Source organism: Antedon mediterranea, chromosome 1 (genome assembly GCF_964355755.1).
Source record: "Antedon mediterranea chromosome 1, ecAntMedi1.1, whole genome shotgun sequence".
NCBI classification, from domain to species: domain Eukaryota; kingdom Metazoa; phylum Echinodermata; class Crinoidea; order Comatulida; family Antedonidae; genus Antedon; species Antedon mediterranea.
The window spans coordinates 6,138,559-6,152,767 of NC_092670.1; the positions used below are offsets into that span (position 1 = coordinate 6,138,559).

The window sequence follows — 14,209 nt, forward strand, 5'->3', positions numbered from 1 at the left end:
TCAAAGGTCAAAGTACAACCACTTGGATCTGCCCCTGGTAAAAAAACAATGTGTTTGAGGGGCTCTCAAAGAAATCCTTTTTCCCTACTCTTTTTCTTATTAATTGTTGTTTTTGCAGTATATGTATACATAGAGAGATGACAGAATGGACAAAACTCATATTTATAATTAATTACTTATAAAAATAATTTAATGAATGAAATGTATAATGTTAAATTAGCAAATTCAGTTGTTAACTGCAGAGTAATTTACCAGCATAGTTAGCATGATTCACAATCACTTTGACAGACTTTTAAAGGAAGCAAGGGTTTTGTCAAGATTACCATGCAATTAACTTTTTACCAGGTATGGTAAAAATAAAAAAAAGGACTTTAAATAAATAACGTTGGAAAGGATGCAACACTTTTCTAGGTTGAAATTGGTAATTTTTTATATTTTTATTTACACAAAGCAAACAAGCCCCTTGATTTATTGATGTATTCAAAGTGATTTGAAGCAAATTTTTACCTTAATATGTTTGTCTAGAAATGTTTGACAAATCACAGCTGACAGATTACGTAACATAGTATGAACACATAGTTTCTTTTGTACAGTGCAATCTTATTCTGCCTAACTTTAGTCAACCAATTGAAATTGGATTGCACTGGACTTGGTCAATCAGTCACAGGCTAATGTAGTTGACCAAAAAAGATTCCAATACGAATGCTGGCTAAAATTCCCTTTGAACTAATTTAACCAAACTTAACAGTAATCCCCAAATAACAGCCATCTTAAGAAAGCCTTCTAGAAAGATATCCCTTCACTATTATATTTTTGACACATATACTGTATCACTGTATAGGTTTATACCTTATATATTGTAGTTTTCCTGTGAGTATGTGTTAGGCCTGTGTGTTCACGATGCTCCATGCTGTCTGACCCAAGTAATTTGATTGAACTTTGGCATTTGCAGTTTTCTTTCTTTTTTGATATTTTAGATAACATTTTTAAGAATCATAATACAAATTTTAAAATATATATTTTTATTAATAATTATTAATAATCATTTTATTAAACCAAAATTAATCTTTTATTCTCAAAATAGCATTTTGCTATACAAGTTACCCATCTCAAGAAAATGTCTATACCCCACTCCACTTTTTCCATTTCTTTCAAATCCTATTAATGGACCAATAAGAAAATTATATTTAAAAACTTTACACATGCCCTATCCAATCAGAAATGAGTATATAGGTCATTGACCAATCAATTTGATCCAGGCTAGTCTGTGCGGCAATTCTCGAACTAAGTGTGCGTAGTCAGGAAATAAGTTGATATAAATAGTTTTCAAACAACTATCGCTTCTGTGACATTTTCAAATGATTGCGTTGATGGAATTCAGTTGCTGAGAGCAAGATAAAAGTTTGCATAATACAGAAAGTTTTGATAGGTGTTAGAAAGCTTGAGGCATCCCAAGGATTGGGAGCTTCTTTATGAAGTCACACCAGCAAATATTACATGTTTTACCTTGAATAGTGCATCAATATTGTAAACAATTTTAAAAAATGATTTTATTAGAAGAAGAATGCATATCTTATGTTTCTCTACTCGATTGTTACCTTGAATCGCAGATGTACCGACAGAGACGTCGATTTCTCAACCTCAAAGATGCCACCATTACTTTGCAAAGGTATGAGAGAGGCCGTAAGGCACGTCAACTCTTCCATGTGATGATGGAGGAAAGAAGGATGGAAGAAGAACGAAAACGAGAAGAGCAGCGAAGAAGAGCTGAGGAAGAGCAAAGGTTTGTTGTTTTTTTATTTACAAAAAGAAAATGTATATTTCATTTTTTCTTAAATACTGTGTTCATCACAAAAGTTGTTTTAAAATTATTATTATTATTTATTCCCTCTGTCTTGCAAAATGTTAGACTTGCTTATCCTGCTTTTTCAAATTTTTGTTTGGTATATCCCTTATAAAATGTTATTGAATAATTTTGATGATTAAGTAATTTGAATTCAAAAGATAAGAAGTCAGTGGCTTTCGAAAATGATTATCTCAATATGAAAATGTATTTGATATTTAAAAACAAAAAGGTATACTGTATAAAGCTACTTGGCTGTGTTTACTCCAAGAACTATTTATGTTCAGTTAAAATTGTGCCCTGTATGTATGCCACTGACATACTTATCTAATTTTCTAATCTCTAGCACTTAAGTAGTTAAATTAATCACAATCCAATTTACTAATTTCTAACCTAACTGCTAAGAATTTGCTAGTACAACTAATATTAAATGCTTTTTCCTATTTAATATTTTAGTTTAGAATGCTATACTAATTTTGCTTATAAACTGATTACTCAAGTCTTGGTATGTGTTGTCCATTACAAAATGTTAGATTATTTGTGTTTTGAAGATGTTTAAAATTCACTAAGTCAAAATGTTTAAAGAATGAAAAGAAAATACTGTAAAAAGCTGTAAAATATACTGTAAAAAAAGCTTTTTTCACAAATTGACATTTGGCGCATTTCACAGGTCGCTCTCATAAGCTTCTACTCACAAAAGATCTACTTATATATAGAAAAAGCAAAGAGTTTGAGGATCTAGATCTACAAAAACCAATCAAATAAGCCTTTACTGTATTTTCATTATTTAATTTGCTATATATAAAAAACAAGAACTTTAATATTTTTTGCAACCTGCTTTGTAATTACTTATTTTATTAAGTATAATAATGTTTACTGTGCCGGCAACTAACGCATCGCTCCTTCCATTTCACCGCCTCTAATATGCTAACTACTTGGTTGTAGGATTTTACGGTGAGTATAGTGTATAAAAACATAATAGTTAACCCATATATTCATCCAATAGTTACATAACATAATACATTTTCTACTAATTTCTACTCTCTCTCTGTTTATTTTTGTTTTCTTCTCAATCGTCAAAAATATTACTTCTTCTTTAATTTCTAATCGTCGTTTAAACACATCTTATCCAGAATATGGGATTCTACATTTTACCATGGTTTTACCGTTTTACCATGGATTCACCATTTTTATCTATAAACAAAATCTAAATTTAAAATCTCTAAAACTATTGTACTAAATTGTGAACACATACAAAAAACTAATTTACTCTAATTTAAACAAACTTGCAATACCTACCATTTCAGTGAATCTCCATGACTGGCAATTTTCTATCTGAAATTTGTATCTCAGTCACAGGCAAGACCGCATAGTGTCTCTCCATCTCTCAATTTCCTTTCTCAATTTCTAGCTCTATCAATATTTCATTTTAGTTGATTCTTCTCACCTGTTTTTGTTCAGTAATCACTCATTTAATCTCGATTGATTCAATACATACATCTAGTTCATATCTTGCATTTAGCATGCACCGCCATAAAACAAGGCTTAGCAGCTCTATAGTTTGTGTAGTTTATAGAGAAGTTTAAAACGAAGCATAAAATATTGTTGCATTGGTATGTTTGTTGGTGTATTGGTGATGGTGAAATTGGCGTTGAATTATGGGATGGTTCAGGGTACCTCTGGTTTTGGTATCGGCCTGCTTAATATTCATGTTTTAAACATATATATTCTTTATAAATGTAATACATGATTGATCGGTTGAAGAATGACAGTATAAGTGCTTCATACTGATAAATTATCTAATGGTTGTGATGTGGAGCATGTGTTGGTGTATAAATAGTGACATGTTGGAGGCAGTGCCAACAATTTTTACCAAAGATTGAGATGGTGCTTGACAGCAAACAAACGCATTTAAAACTTAATTTTCAGTTGAGGTTTGTGATACTGGGTTAGTGATAAAAATAATGATGAATGAAACTGTTGATGTATGGAATTATTATTAGTGGTTTAATAAAGTGGGTGGTAGAAAATGTTTTTTTGTGTGTGTGTTATTTTCAGTCTTAATTTGTGTTCGGGTATTGTAATATTATTATGCTTGTGCTTTTATTTTTATTCTGTATTATTTTGTAATTTGCATGTTTGATAAATTATTATTTACACTTTGCCTGTAATATTGCTGCTTGCAATATAAAATATTCCGAGCATAAAATAAAGCTAACAAAAGTAAGAATTTGTTTACTAATTACTGGCAATTATTTCTCAACTCAAATAAATTTAGATTGTTTCAATTGTTTTTTTTTTAATTATTTTTCAAATATTATTTATTTACATCATTATTTATTTTGTATTATGGTGTTATTGTTTTACAATTACATATGAGAGAAAGTCTTGCAATGTTGCTGAGCTTAGCATTTCAATCAATGTAGGCCTATCTTTAATTCATAACGAATATTATTAACATATAATTAAGCTGTTTTGATGAATTTTAATGAAGTGTATTAATGAATACAATGTGCTTGATTAATCACTATAATGAATCACAATCTAGTATTTGATTGTTTGATCCCATGTGACCCAGTTTAATAAGAGTATGTATGTATATGACAACTTTAAAATTGTTTTAATTGTAATTTGGTTTGTTAGTCTAGACTGAGCAATTGTTCAGTTCGTTTTATACGACTAAAAAATACTGAAACGCCTTCCTAATAATACATAACATAAACGGGATGTTTTAACTCTTTCTCTCAATTCAATCAACATCAGTGAGTCACATAGTTTAGGAAACACACCCTTCAGAAATTATTTAATTCTACATCTTCATCTGTAGATAATAATATTGTAGCAATATTACTTTAAATCATACTTAATTAAGACACAGATCATTATCTGAGACCAGTGTTTATCAGCACCTTTTCTTGAAATCTGACTGCCAACTGTGATTACGTTTTAGGGTCCATGTCAAAATTATTCCACTGCAGTTACTGCAGTAAACTATTTTGTTCACCCTTTAATTTGTTTATGTAATTATTCTGGCCTTTTTTTTTTTTTTTTGGAATCGTACATACTGTTTATTGTAGTGAATGAATCATTAAACTTCTTTGTTCAAACAAATTAAAACCATGCGTTATTGCAGTAAAAAATATAGTAGGTACATATTTACATGATTTCTTAGATTAATATCGAAGTATTTAAAGCCATCTTCAATTGGGTAGAAAATGTTATGTTTTATAACAACTTTCTCATATTAAAAAAGTAATGTAAGAAAAATTGTTTTCAAATGTGCTGTTTTTTTTTTTCATATGAAACTGTACCAATAAAATACTTTTTAAAAATGTTAATAATGTCATTGAAACAGGAAAACAAAACATCTTTCCTCTTTCTTTCGAGCTTATTAACATGAAATTATAAATATTTAATTATTATAAAGTAAGTTGTTGAAGAAGTCATGTTCAAAGGTGTTTGTAATTAGAACAGGTCCAATGTCAGGTCAATGTACTTAACCTAGGAAATGTGATTACATGATTGCCAGATGTTTAATAAGGAATGCAGGTGGTACATCAGATGTGCATGTCTAATATTGACCTTGAAGAAAAGTGGAAGTGGCCAAGATCAAAAGACAGATTCTCTCCTTTTATCTTGGCCACTTCCACTTTTATTCAAGGTCAATATTTTAGGACTTGTTTCTACTGCATAATATACTGATAATGATTGTTTCCAGTGCAATTGTACATCTAAGGCTAGGCCAAGAGGATAGGTCATTAAAAAAGTTTTGGTGAAACTTAAACTTCAGCAAAATATAGCATATTAGCAACTTATTTTAATTTATATTAAAATATATGTATGTTTACATATCTATAGATGCGTACACTAGCATTACATGCAAACTCTCTCTCTCTCTCTCTCTTTTAGTATATATTAGTAATTTTAGTTTTAAAAACATTGTTTGCCCTTTAATGCTACTGTAGACCATAGAGATATTATAATATCTCTATATGTAGACTTGTATTCTTAATGGACAAATCTATACTTCCGTCATCGTCATACCAAAATATTAGGTTTATATATCTCCTGAGAGCTGTTGAACATTAGAGATACCTGAAATGTTTATTACCGTTTAAGTAAATTTTTATGTTTAGATTGTGAAAAACTATTCAAAAATCTATCATTAATTTCAAGAAGGATAATATTTTTTTTATTGAAAAAAAAAGCATAATAATTGTAAATTGATATTTGTAATCTGATATTGAAACAAGAGATTTTTTACACATTTTATGTACAGATTGACTTTGACATGCCAATACTTTATTGAAAGTAATGTATTTTAATATTTATAAATATAGTATGATTCAATATATATATAAATCAATATATACATGCTCTCATATAATTTTATACACAGTTGGTTTATCTATTGACAGCATATTTTTTATAATTCTTGATTGATGTAAAAAGTAAAGTTGACATATAAAATCAAGATAATTGAATTATGACAAATTTCACTTGTAAGAGAGTTGACTGATAGATTGACGAGTGGCACTATGCAAATCTTAATTAGTGATCCCTCCTCTGTATGTATTTGCCTACAGGCAAGTTGAAGAACTTGAACCTTTAAGTAAGTTGTAAAAATGGATATCAAGATTTTATGTCAAAAAAGTTTGACTACCTTGTTGAAATTTAAGTATATATGTATACGTTTTGTTCGTAAACTATAAAAAAAATCTGTTTAATTTATTCAAATTTGAAGATAGCACATTTGAATAAATTGCATAATAGATATACTTTGTTGTGCGAACAAAATCAGTTACCATTGAACCACAAGAATAGGAGGATATTAGCTAAGCACCAACCTGAGTGCGTTTAGTAGCCGCTTATTCAAGTTTTTAAGAATTAATGTAGGAAAGTACTTGATGCACACCATAAAATATGGAAGATATAGTTTACCAAATGTTTGAAAGATTCAACCTGAGGGCGTTTAGTAGCTGCTTATCAAAATTTTAAGAATGAATATAGGAAAGTACACATTATAATATGAAAGATTTACCGAGCTTTACAAAGATTCTTCCCACATAGCTTCACATCTTATTTAATTCACCTTGTTATCTAGCGACATCTTCGTGCCAGGATGAAGAAACTTGACATTGACAGAACCAAGATGCTTTCCCAATGAAACTTTAGATAATGTCAAAGAAATGAAACTCATCAATTTGTCAGTATTTCGCTTTCTTTAAACAAATTTATACCATCTTGTCAGCAACGGTTTACTCAATCATTTAAGAAAAAGTTGAAAGTAATAAACCAATATTAGGTTCCTTTTAAAAAAATTATACCACCTTGATCATTTAAGAACAACATACTATTTTATTCGTTAAATTTTAAAATATGATAAAAACATAATGAAAGATAATTAATACTTGAAGTTTATAACACATTTTCTTCTTGTTCAGATATTAATTTTTAAAAACTTTTTAAATTATCTGGCACATATTTCTATTGTTGGAGCTTAAAAATTGTTAAAAGAAGAATGAGTATAATGAATAGAGTTTATGTAGCAAGTATATGTCATCAGTTTAGTAAATAGAATTGTATAATTATTACTATTAGTAGGCATATTTTTCTTTTTGCAAAGTACCCCTTTTACATTGCCTAGCAAAATTCATAGAGTTGATATAAAGTTTGTGGTACACCATGTAGGTTGTTCTAAAAATTTAACTTTTGAGGCAATCGAAGAGTGATCGCTCTGGTGTGTGTGTATATACTCCCGAGTATTGCTAGGCGATGTGAAAGTGGTATTAAAAAAGAAATAGAAAAGGGTTAATGTGCTTAGAACTAACTATGAATAAAACATTAATGCAAAGTTAAACTAACCTTGAAGCTAGGTTCTAGGTTAGCGCAATGCAAGTAATTTTACCAATCACGAAACCAATGGATTATCTGAACAGTTGCGTGTGATTGGTCAACTCACTTGCGTTGCACATACAGTACGCCATTTTATTGTTTCCAAGTGAAAACTTTAGCTTTAGGTGGAAATTCAGAATTAAGAATAGATTACCATCATCCAAAGCATGTGTGTGTTTTCACCCCTGTGCCTTAATATTTACACATTTTTATTTAATTTTGTGTAATTGTGAAATAAAATGTGGTTATGTTGCTTGCTTTTGTGCAATGGTATTATTTTTTGCTTTGTTTTATTTTATTTACAAGTAAATGTTTATTTTTTATATTTATTACTAAAATTAAAAATTGGATGATCGTCAACAAACAAATTATTAATATTAGGAAAGAAATTTTAATGTAGTATTTAAGTAATTTTTCATAAACAAAACAAGATTTCTGAAATGAAAATCTAATATATTTTACTGATCGTTTTTAAATGACAATTAATTTTATTCATATAAAAAAAAAAAAGTTTGAAAAAATACCTTTTTACTGATAAACATTTTGGAATTGCTATTTCTCAGAATCACCTGATTTAAAATGATCTAAGAAAAAAATGTTTGTTTCCTCTTTTGAAAATATGCTAAAACTATTTCTAAACCATATTTGCGAGGGTAACAGATAATAAACAGGATGTACCATATACACTGCATCTAGTCTGAAAGTGAAACACATTTATGGAGATTCCCACTCATCATTTCATAAAATTTATTAATAAATATTACATAAGGGGTTTTTTTATCATCTATAATTTCCTCCTTTAGTATTTTATTGTTTGTTGTGGTTATGATGAAGGTAAGACGTGGTATATTAAAGGTTAAGAAATCTGTTATTTTCGAAACTGAATATGGTTATTTTTTTCCTGGCAGGGAGTTGGAACGGTTAAAGGCTGAAGCCAAATTGAGAGAATTGGAGGAATTGCAGGCTAAGGTAATGATGAGCTTTTATATTATACTACGTACCCAGTTTTATTTTTATACACTATAAAATAATATTTTTTTTAAATAATTACAATACATTTTAATAAAAAAATGTATATATAGTAGGCCTCGATCCATCCCCATCAGAGTATGTGGTCTATTTTAAAATGTATATGGTTGAGATTGACACTTATCTGAAAATTCATCTGTAAAGTCTTTAAAATGTGTTGAAATTCAAAATTAGTTACATGTATTTCATTCAATTCTGATATTTTTTAGAGAAAAAGTTTAATTGGACAAACATTCAATGTACAAACGGAGATAACAAGCTCCTAATAATAATAATAATAATATTATATTATATTACATTTTTCAAATGTTCATAAAAAGTACATATCACAATTCATCTTGCCAGGAGCAAGTAATAGGCATGAGTCCAAACAGAAAACTACTCTTACTCCATCATTACTTATAAAATACAAAAATAACAAAACTAAACTAAAGTACCGTAAGTAGCACAAATTAAGTAAAAAAAAAAAAAAAAACAGTTTTTAATTAAGTTATAATGAGACACGCCAATTAAAAATAAGCTGCATTGAATGAACAATATAAACAATTACAACTCAATATTTTGAGATCAAATGTTTGGTGAGTTGGGCTTTAAAGTCTGAAATTGTAGCACATTGTTTAATTTAATTGGGAAGTTGTTCCCATAATCTATAAAATCCATAAAAATAAAAAACGATGAATTTTAAAATGTATTAGTCTTAGCCTTCCTAACACGCTAAAACAAAACAATGATTATAAAAACTTTACAATTATAGATCTTAATTATTTTGCGGAATAGATTTAGAGCCCTGTGATTTTAACAGTTACTTAATTATTATATATGAACAAATTTGAATCCATTGATGTGCTGTGTCTACTACAGTGCTTGCCATGGCGACCTACTTCGTATCAACAAATCAACTATAGACACTTAGTCATCTTTTTTATAAACTAATCCTTCGTGTTTCAATTATCTTGAATAAGTTTACTACTGTCAGGTTTAGAATACGTATCTAGTTATTAAGCAATGTTTTTTAATTGTAATTGACAAAGTTAATGCCATGTTGAAGTCACTGATTATTATGTTTGAAACAATCAGAAAAATGAAAGGCTGTTTTTTATATAGTCTGAACTTAATTTGTTATCAGTCAAATCTAATAATGAAATTTGAGATATACAAACATATAATGAATATTATAACACATTACATTAACCTCAATAGTTATTAGCAACCATTCCAAGTTGTAGTTTTGATAAAGAAGTGATTGCATCCCTAGCCTAGCTACTTCTCTCTTTGAAGAACAATGTTGCTAAAATAGTGTTCCCACACAAATAGAGTTATGGAAAAATGTGTTCTTCAGGATAAGCGTGGAACTGGCAAACAACACTATTTAATGATTTAATGCTTCCTAATACTGTGAATTCAGGCAGATTGTAAACCAATCATTACAATGTGTTGCAAATTGGTAATGTTGCCCTGAACACTTAATTCCATGTTCTTGATGAAATCGCCCTACTACCAGTGTGTCGGCAACTGCTCTTGAACTTTTCAATCAGTTTTTAAGAATATTATTATCAAGTTAGATAATCTCAGAAAATGGCCTTGGAACAATGGGATGTTATCCTCATTTGTACTGTAAAATCGGTTTGAAGCAGTCATTTAGTGTTGGGAGCTGGATCAGACTAAACTTGGGAGTTCTTTAGTTTATCATGATAGATATCGGAATTAGTGCCATCATTATAAAGGTAGTATAGTTACAGTTCCTTACTGATATTGGCTTTTCATCAGTTGACACTAGTACTCATCCGGATAATATTGCTGGAAAAATATACATTCTGTTTAGTAACTTCCTAAAAAAACTTTGTTTGAATCCAACTTCACATTGCTGATGAAATTTAATGACATAATTAATATTAAATATTTTATTGAAATTACTCTAAATCAAATATTTTAGAGGTATTTATCTGTAATGATATACTTTGTATCGGCTCTATTTAGCTTTCAATAGTATATTAGCCCAATTTATGGCCTTGAATGACGTTTTTTTCTTAATCAGAGTGTTTATGATTATGATGATGATAAGAATAAAGTATCTTTAATTTTATTTGCAGCTTGAGGAAGATGCCCGCATCAAAGCAGAAGAGGAGGCTGCTAAGAAAAAGAGAGAAGAAGAAGAAAGGCAAAGAGTATTAGAGAAAGCAAAGGCAATAGAGGCAGCTAAACGTCTGGAAGAAGAACAGGCTAAAATTAGGGTAAATCTATATTATAAGACTAGAAAAAGCGTTTTTACATTTGTTCATCACATTTTTCCTACTGCAGACATCTATGTCAAAATGTAATTGGGAAAGTTTAAAACCTGGCAACTACCCTGGGTGGGAGGGAGTGGTATATTTCCTAACTTTATATATTTTATTGATTAAAAATGTAATTAATTACCATGTTGATAAAATGAAAAGAGGTCAAGTTTGAGTCTAAGTTGACATGTTTTGATTTTTGCATATTTTTTATATATTTAATATATAATATTAGTTTTCCAACAAAATGTATTATTATTATTATTATTATTATTATTTGATAATACTGATTTCATCTGAAAAAACATGTTTCTCTCTATTTTTCAGTCTTTTCTCCATATATTTATTACTTAATTATTATTTATTTAAACTTTAATAACCGTAATATGAAAAGGAAAAGAGATAGGAATTAGAAATACATAGAAAGCACCTGATAGGAAATGCTATGTGTAGGTGTGTATTTGGAAATGTACTTAAGTGTGGAACTTAAATGTTGTATTTCATCTCTAATTATTTGAAACTTGAAAATGTCCCAAATTTTCCCCTAATATTTAGGATTCAGAAAATGTTTCCCAGGTTTCAGAAAAGAGCATAAGCTTTTTGAACTAGACAGGCTAGTAGTGCATTAACCACCAAGCTACAGTCCCACTTCAATCAAATCACTATGGTTATATTATAATTATAAAAGTCAGAGTAATGACTTCATGTATGTGCTATTTGTTTTTCTTTCAGGCTGAGGAAGAAAGACTAAAATTAGAGAATGAATTGAGGTTTGTAATTATAAATGTATTCAACTTCTTAGTATATACACAAAAAAATTATCATTTTAAACAATTTCTACAATTTTATATCTATAGTTACTCCCAAGAAAAATAAAGAAAACAAATGTATACCGTGAACCCCCATTTAACTGATAAAAAAGTGCTTTTTATAACCCAAAATTTAGGAAACATAGGGAAAACACATGAATGTATGACGAATAGGAATGCCTGCACCTGCCCTTTACCTCTTAATATGCTCCAGTACCTTCCTGGATTTTCCCGTTTTCCATTACCAAATTATTTTGAGACAACATAATCTCCTTGATTTCCTGTTCATTTTTTCTTTTTGAATATCATTCATAATAACAAAAACAAAAATAGATTATCTATGATCAACATTGTTTTAATATAGTAATTATATTAAAAAGGTTTTTCATGTTATTAGGAGTTAAATCAATCAATCAATCAAATATGTTATAAAAAAGGGTTTTTTCTATTTAAAATTTACCTATTAATTATTATAATAATCAAATTTGTTCTACTTATATTGATACTATTAATTTCAATGTAAATTGCTAGGGCAATGTACAGTATATTATAATCATGTTGGCATTTTGTGCCATTTTAATACCAAAACACAGTCAGAAATATTACAAATTTATTACTGTTATTTATCTTAATGTTTCACATACCTCAACTGTGTCCTGTGTGTAGCCAAACAGTCTTTGATCTAATCCCCCTGATGATGATTAAAGCCAGCCAATGTTACATGTCTGCTAACAAGTGCTTGTTGTAGTAATAATCGGTTCCTGTCGGCAATTTGCAGTACATTTTATCTATATAGCACTTTGTGTACTTCTCGATTTGCTTTTAACGATTTTTGTTTTCACACATATGTTTTGCAATTCATTTTCATATAAATAAAACCAAAATGTTTGAAATTGTTTTATAGAAATAATCAAATTTAAAGTACTCTAATTGAATAATTATCAGAAACTATGATCGTTTGCACATTTCAATACTAAACTGTAAGCTGGACAGCTGTTGATTACTGGATACATACAATTGATGTAATTTGCCTAAATTTCAAACAAATAAACTATTTTTCAACCTACAAAAATATAGCCTACTCCAACAATAAAATACACACCATCATGATAGTATTCAATATGTCAACATTATGTCATCATTGAAAACAAACTGATTATTGTTTATTTATTGCAATAACCATAATGCCGAACCCTTTGTAAACCATGCCCCCACTGGTTAAATCTAGGAGCCCCAGATTTTGAGCAGAAATTACCCAGTGTTGAAGGGGCCTCTTAAGAGGGCTAAACCAGGGGCCTTTGTTCTTGCGTTACGCCACTGCATGCCCCATGGTCGTGCCGGGTGTTTACCCTATTTTACAATGTGTTTGTAGATCAACTTGGCTGAACATAAGTTAGGCATTTCTCATCTACCTTTACACATCACATATTCAGTGTGTGCAGAGAAGTTTAAAATACCCAAGTAAACCTAGTGTCGTGTGCAATATGCGATTGAGATTTTGAACTTAAGCACATTTGCTATTGATACCAACCATAAATATCAAATTGAAATTATAAAAAAATTTTCATAATGTTAATTTCTAGAATTCGACGTGAAGAAGAAGCATTGAGACTGGAGAAGGAGGAGGCAGAACGTCTTGTCGAGGAGAAACGACTTGAAGAGGAAGTTCGTAGGCGTGAGGAGGAGTTAGCGTATGCTATGCAACAGGTCATGACTCACTTTGATGATAGTATTGCACAGGTATCCATCTGCTTGGCTTCTATATCTTTACATAATTCTTTCTCATTTCGTTTGTTTGTTTGTTTGCTTCTTGTTCCTGTATACCCAAATTATAATATACACATAAGGTGGCTGTGAACAGTGTGCTTCGTGTGTTGAGGGTTCAATGTTTTTCAGTTATTGAAACATGATATTTAGATAAATAGATAATTAGTTTACCAAAATGTATTAAGAATTTGTCTCTTGCACAACTTTTCGCCAAAGACAGTACCGTATTACGATCGTCTGCACATGTCTAATAGACCAACATACCTAGTGCGCTTCTAATATTCGGGATTCATGTTCAATGTGATGAGATTCAATCAAAATGTTGATTGGTTTGTGAGCATGTACACATTTGTTATACTCCAGCTTTGAATTGGTACAATGTTGTGTGAATTAAAACAATTTCGGTAACTTACATTTCTAAGATTTAATGAGTGAGTTATTATAAAAGTAGATTAAGGTTGTTAGGTTGATACAAACAATCTATTATATCTGATAGAATAGAAACACCTTTTTAATCAATTTAGTATTAATAATAACTATTATTATAATAAAATAGTTAAACTACTAGAAGAATCTATAAACTTGCAAAAAAA

The 14,209-nt window shown here is 29.4% G+C and overlaps 1 protein-coding gene across 9 annotated transcripts in view; it reads left to right on the forward strand.

Annotated features, from left to right (window-relative positions):
* The window catches only part of LOC140054739 (unconventional myosin-X-like), a 101,786-nt gene that overhangs the window by 63,380 nt on the left and 24,197 nt on the right, over nt 1–14,209 (forward strand). For 8 of the 9 annotated variants that reach the window (XM_072099818.1, XM_072099826.1, XM_072099849.1 and 5 more), the window contains exons 19-23: nt 1,611–1,783; nt 8,647–8,707; nt 10,858–10,998; nt 11,773–11,810; nt 13,433–13,589. In XM_072099818.1, coding sequence (XP_071955919.1) covers nt 1,611–1,783; nt 8,647–8,707; nt 10,858–10,998; nt 11,773–11,810; nt 13,433–13,589 — 570 coding nt within the window. The remainder of the gene's footprint in view (nt 1–1,610; nt 1,784–8,646; nt 8,708–10,857; nt 10,999–11,772; nt 11,811–13,432; nt 13,590–14,209) is intronic. The other variant, XM_072099842.1, reaches the window with a different exon arrangement.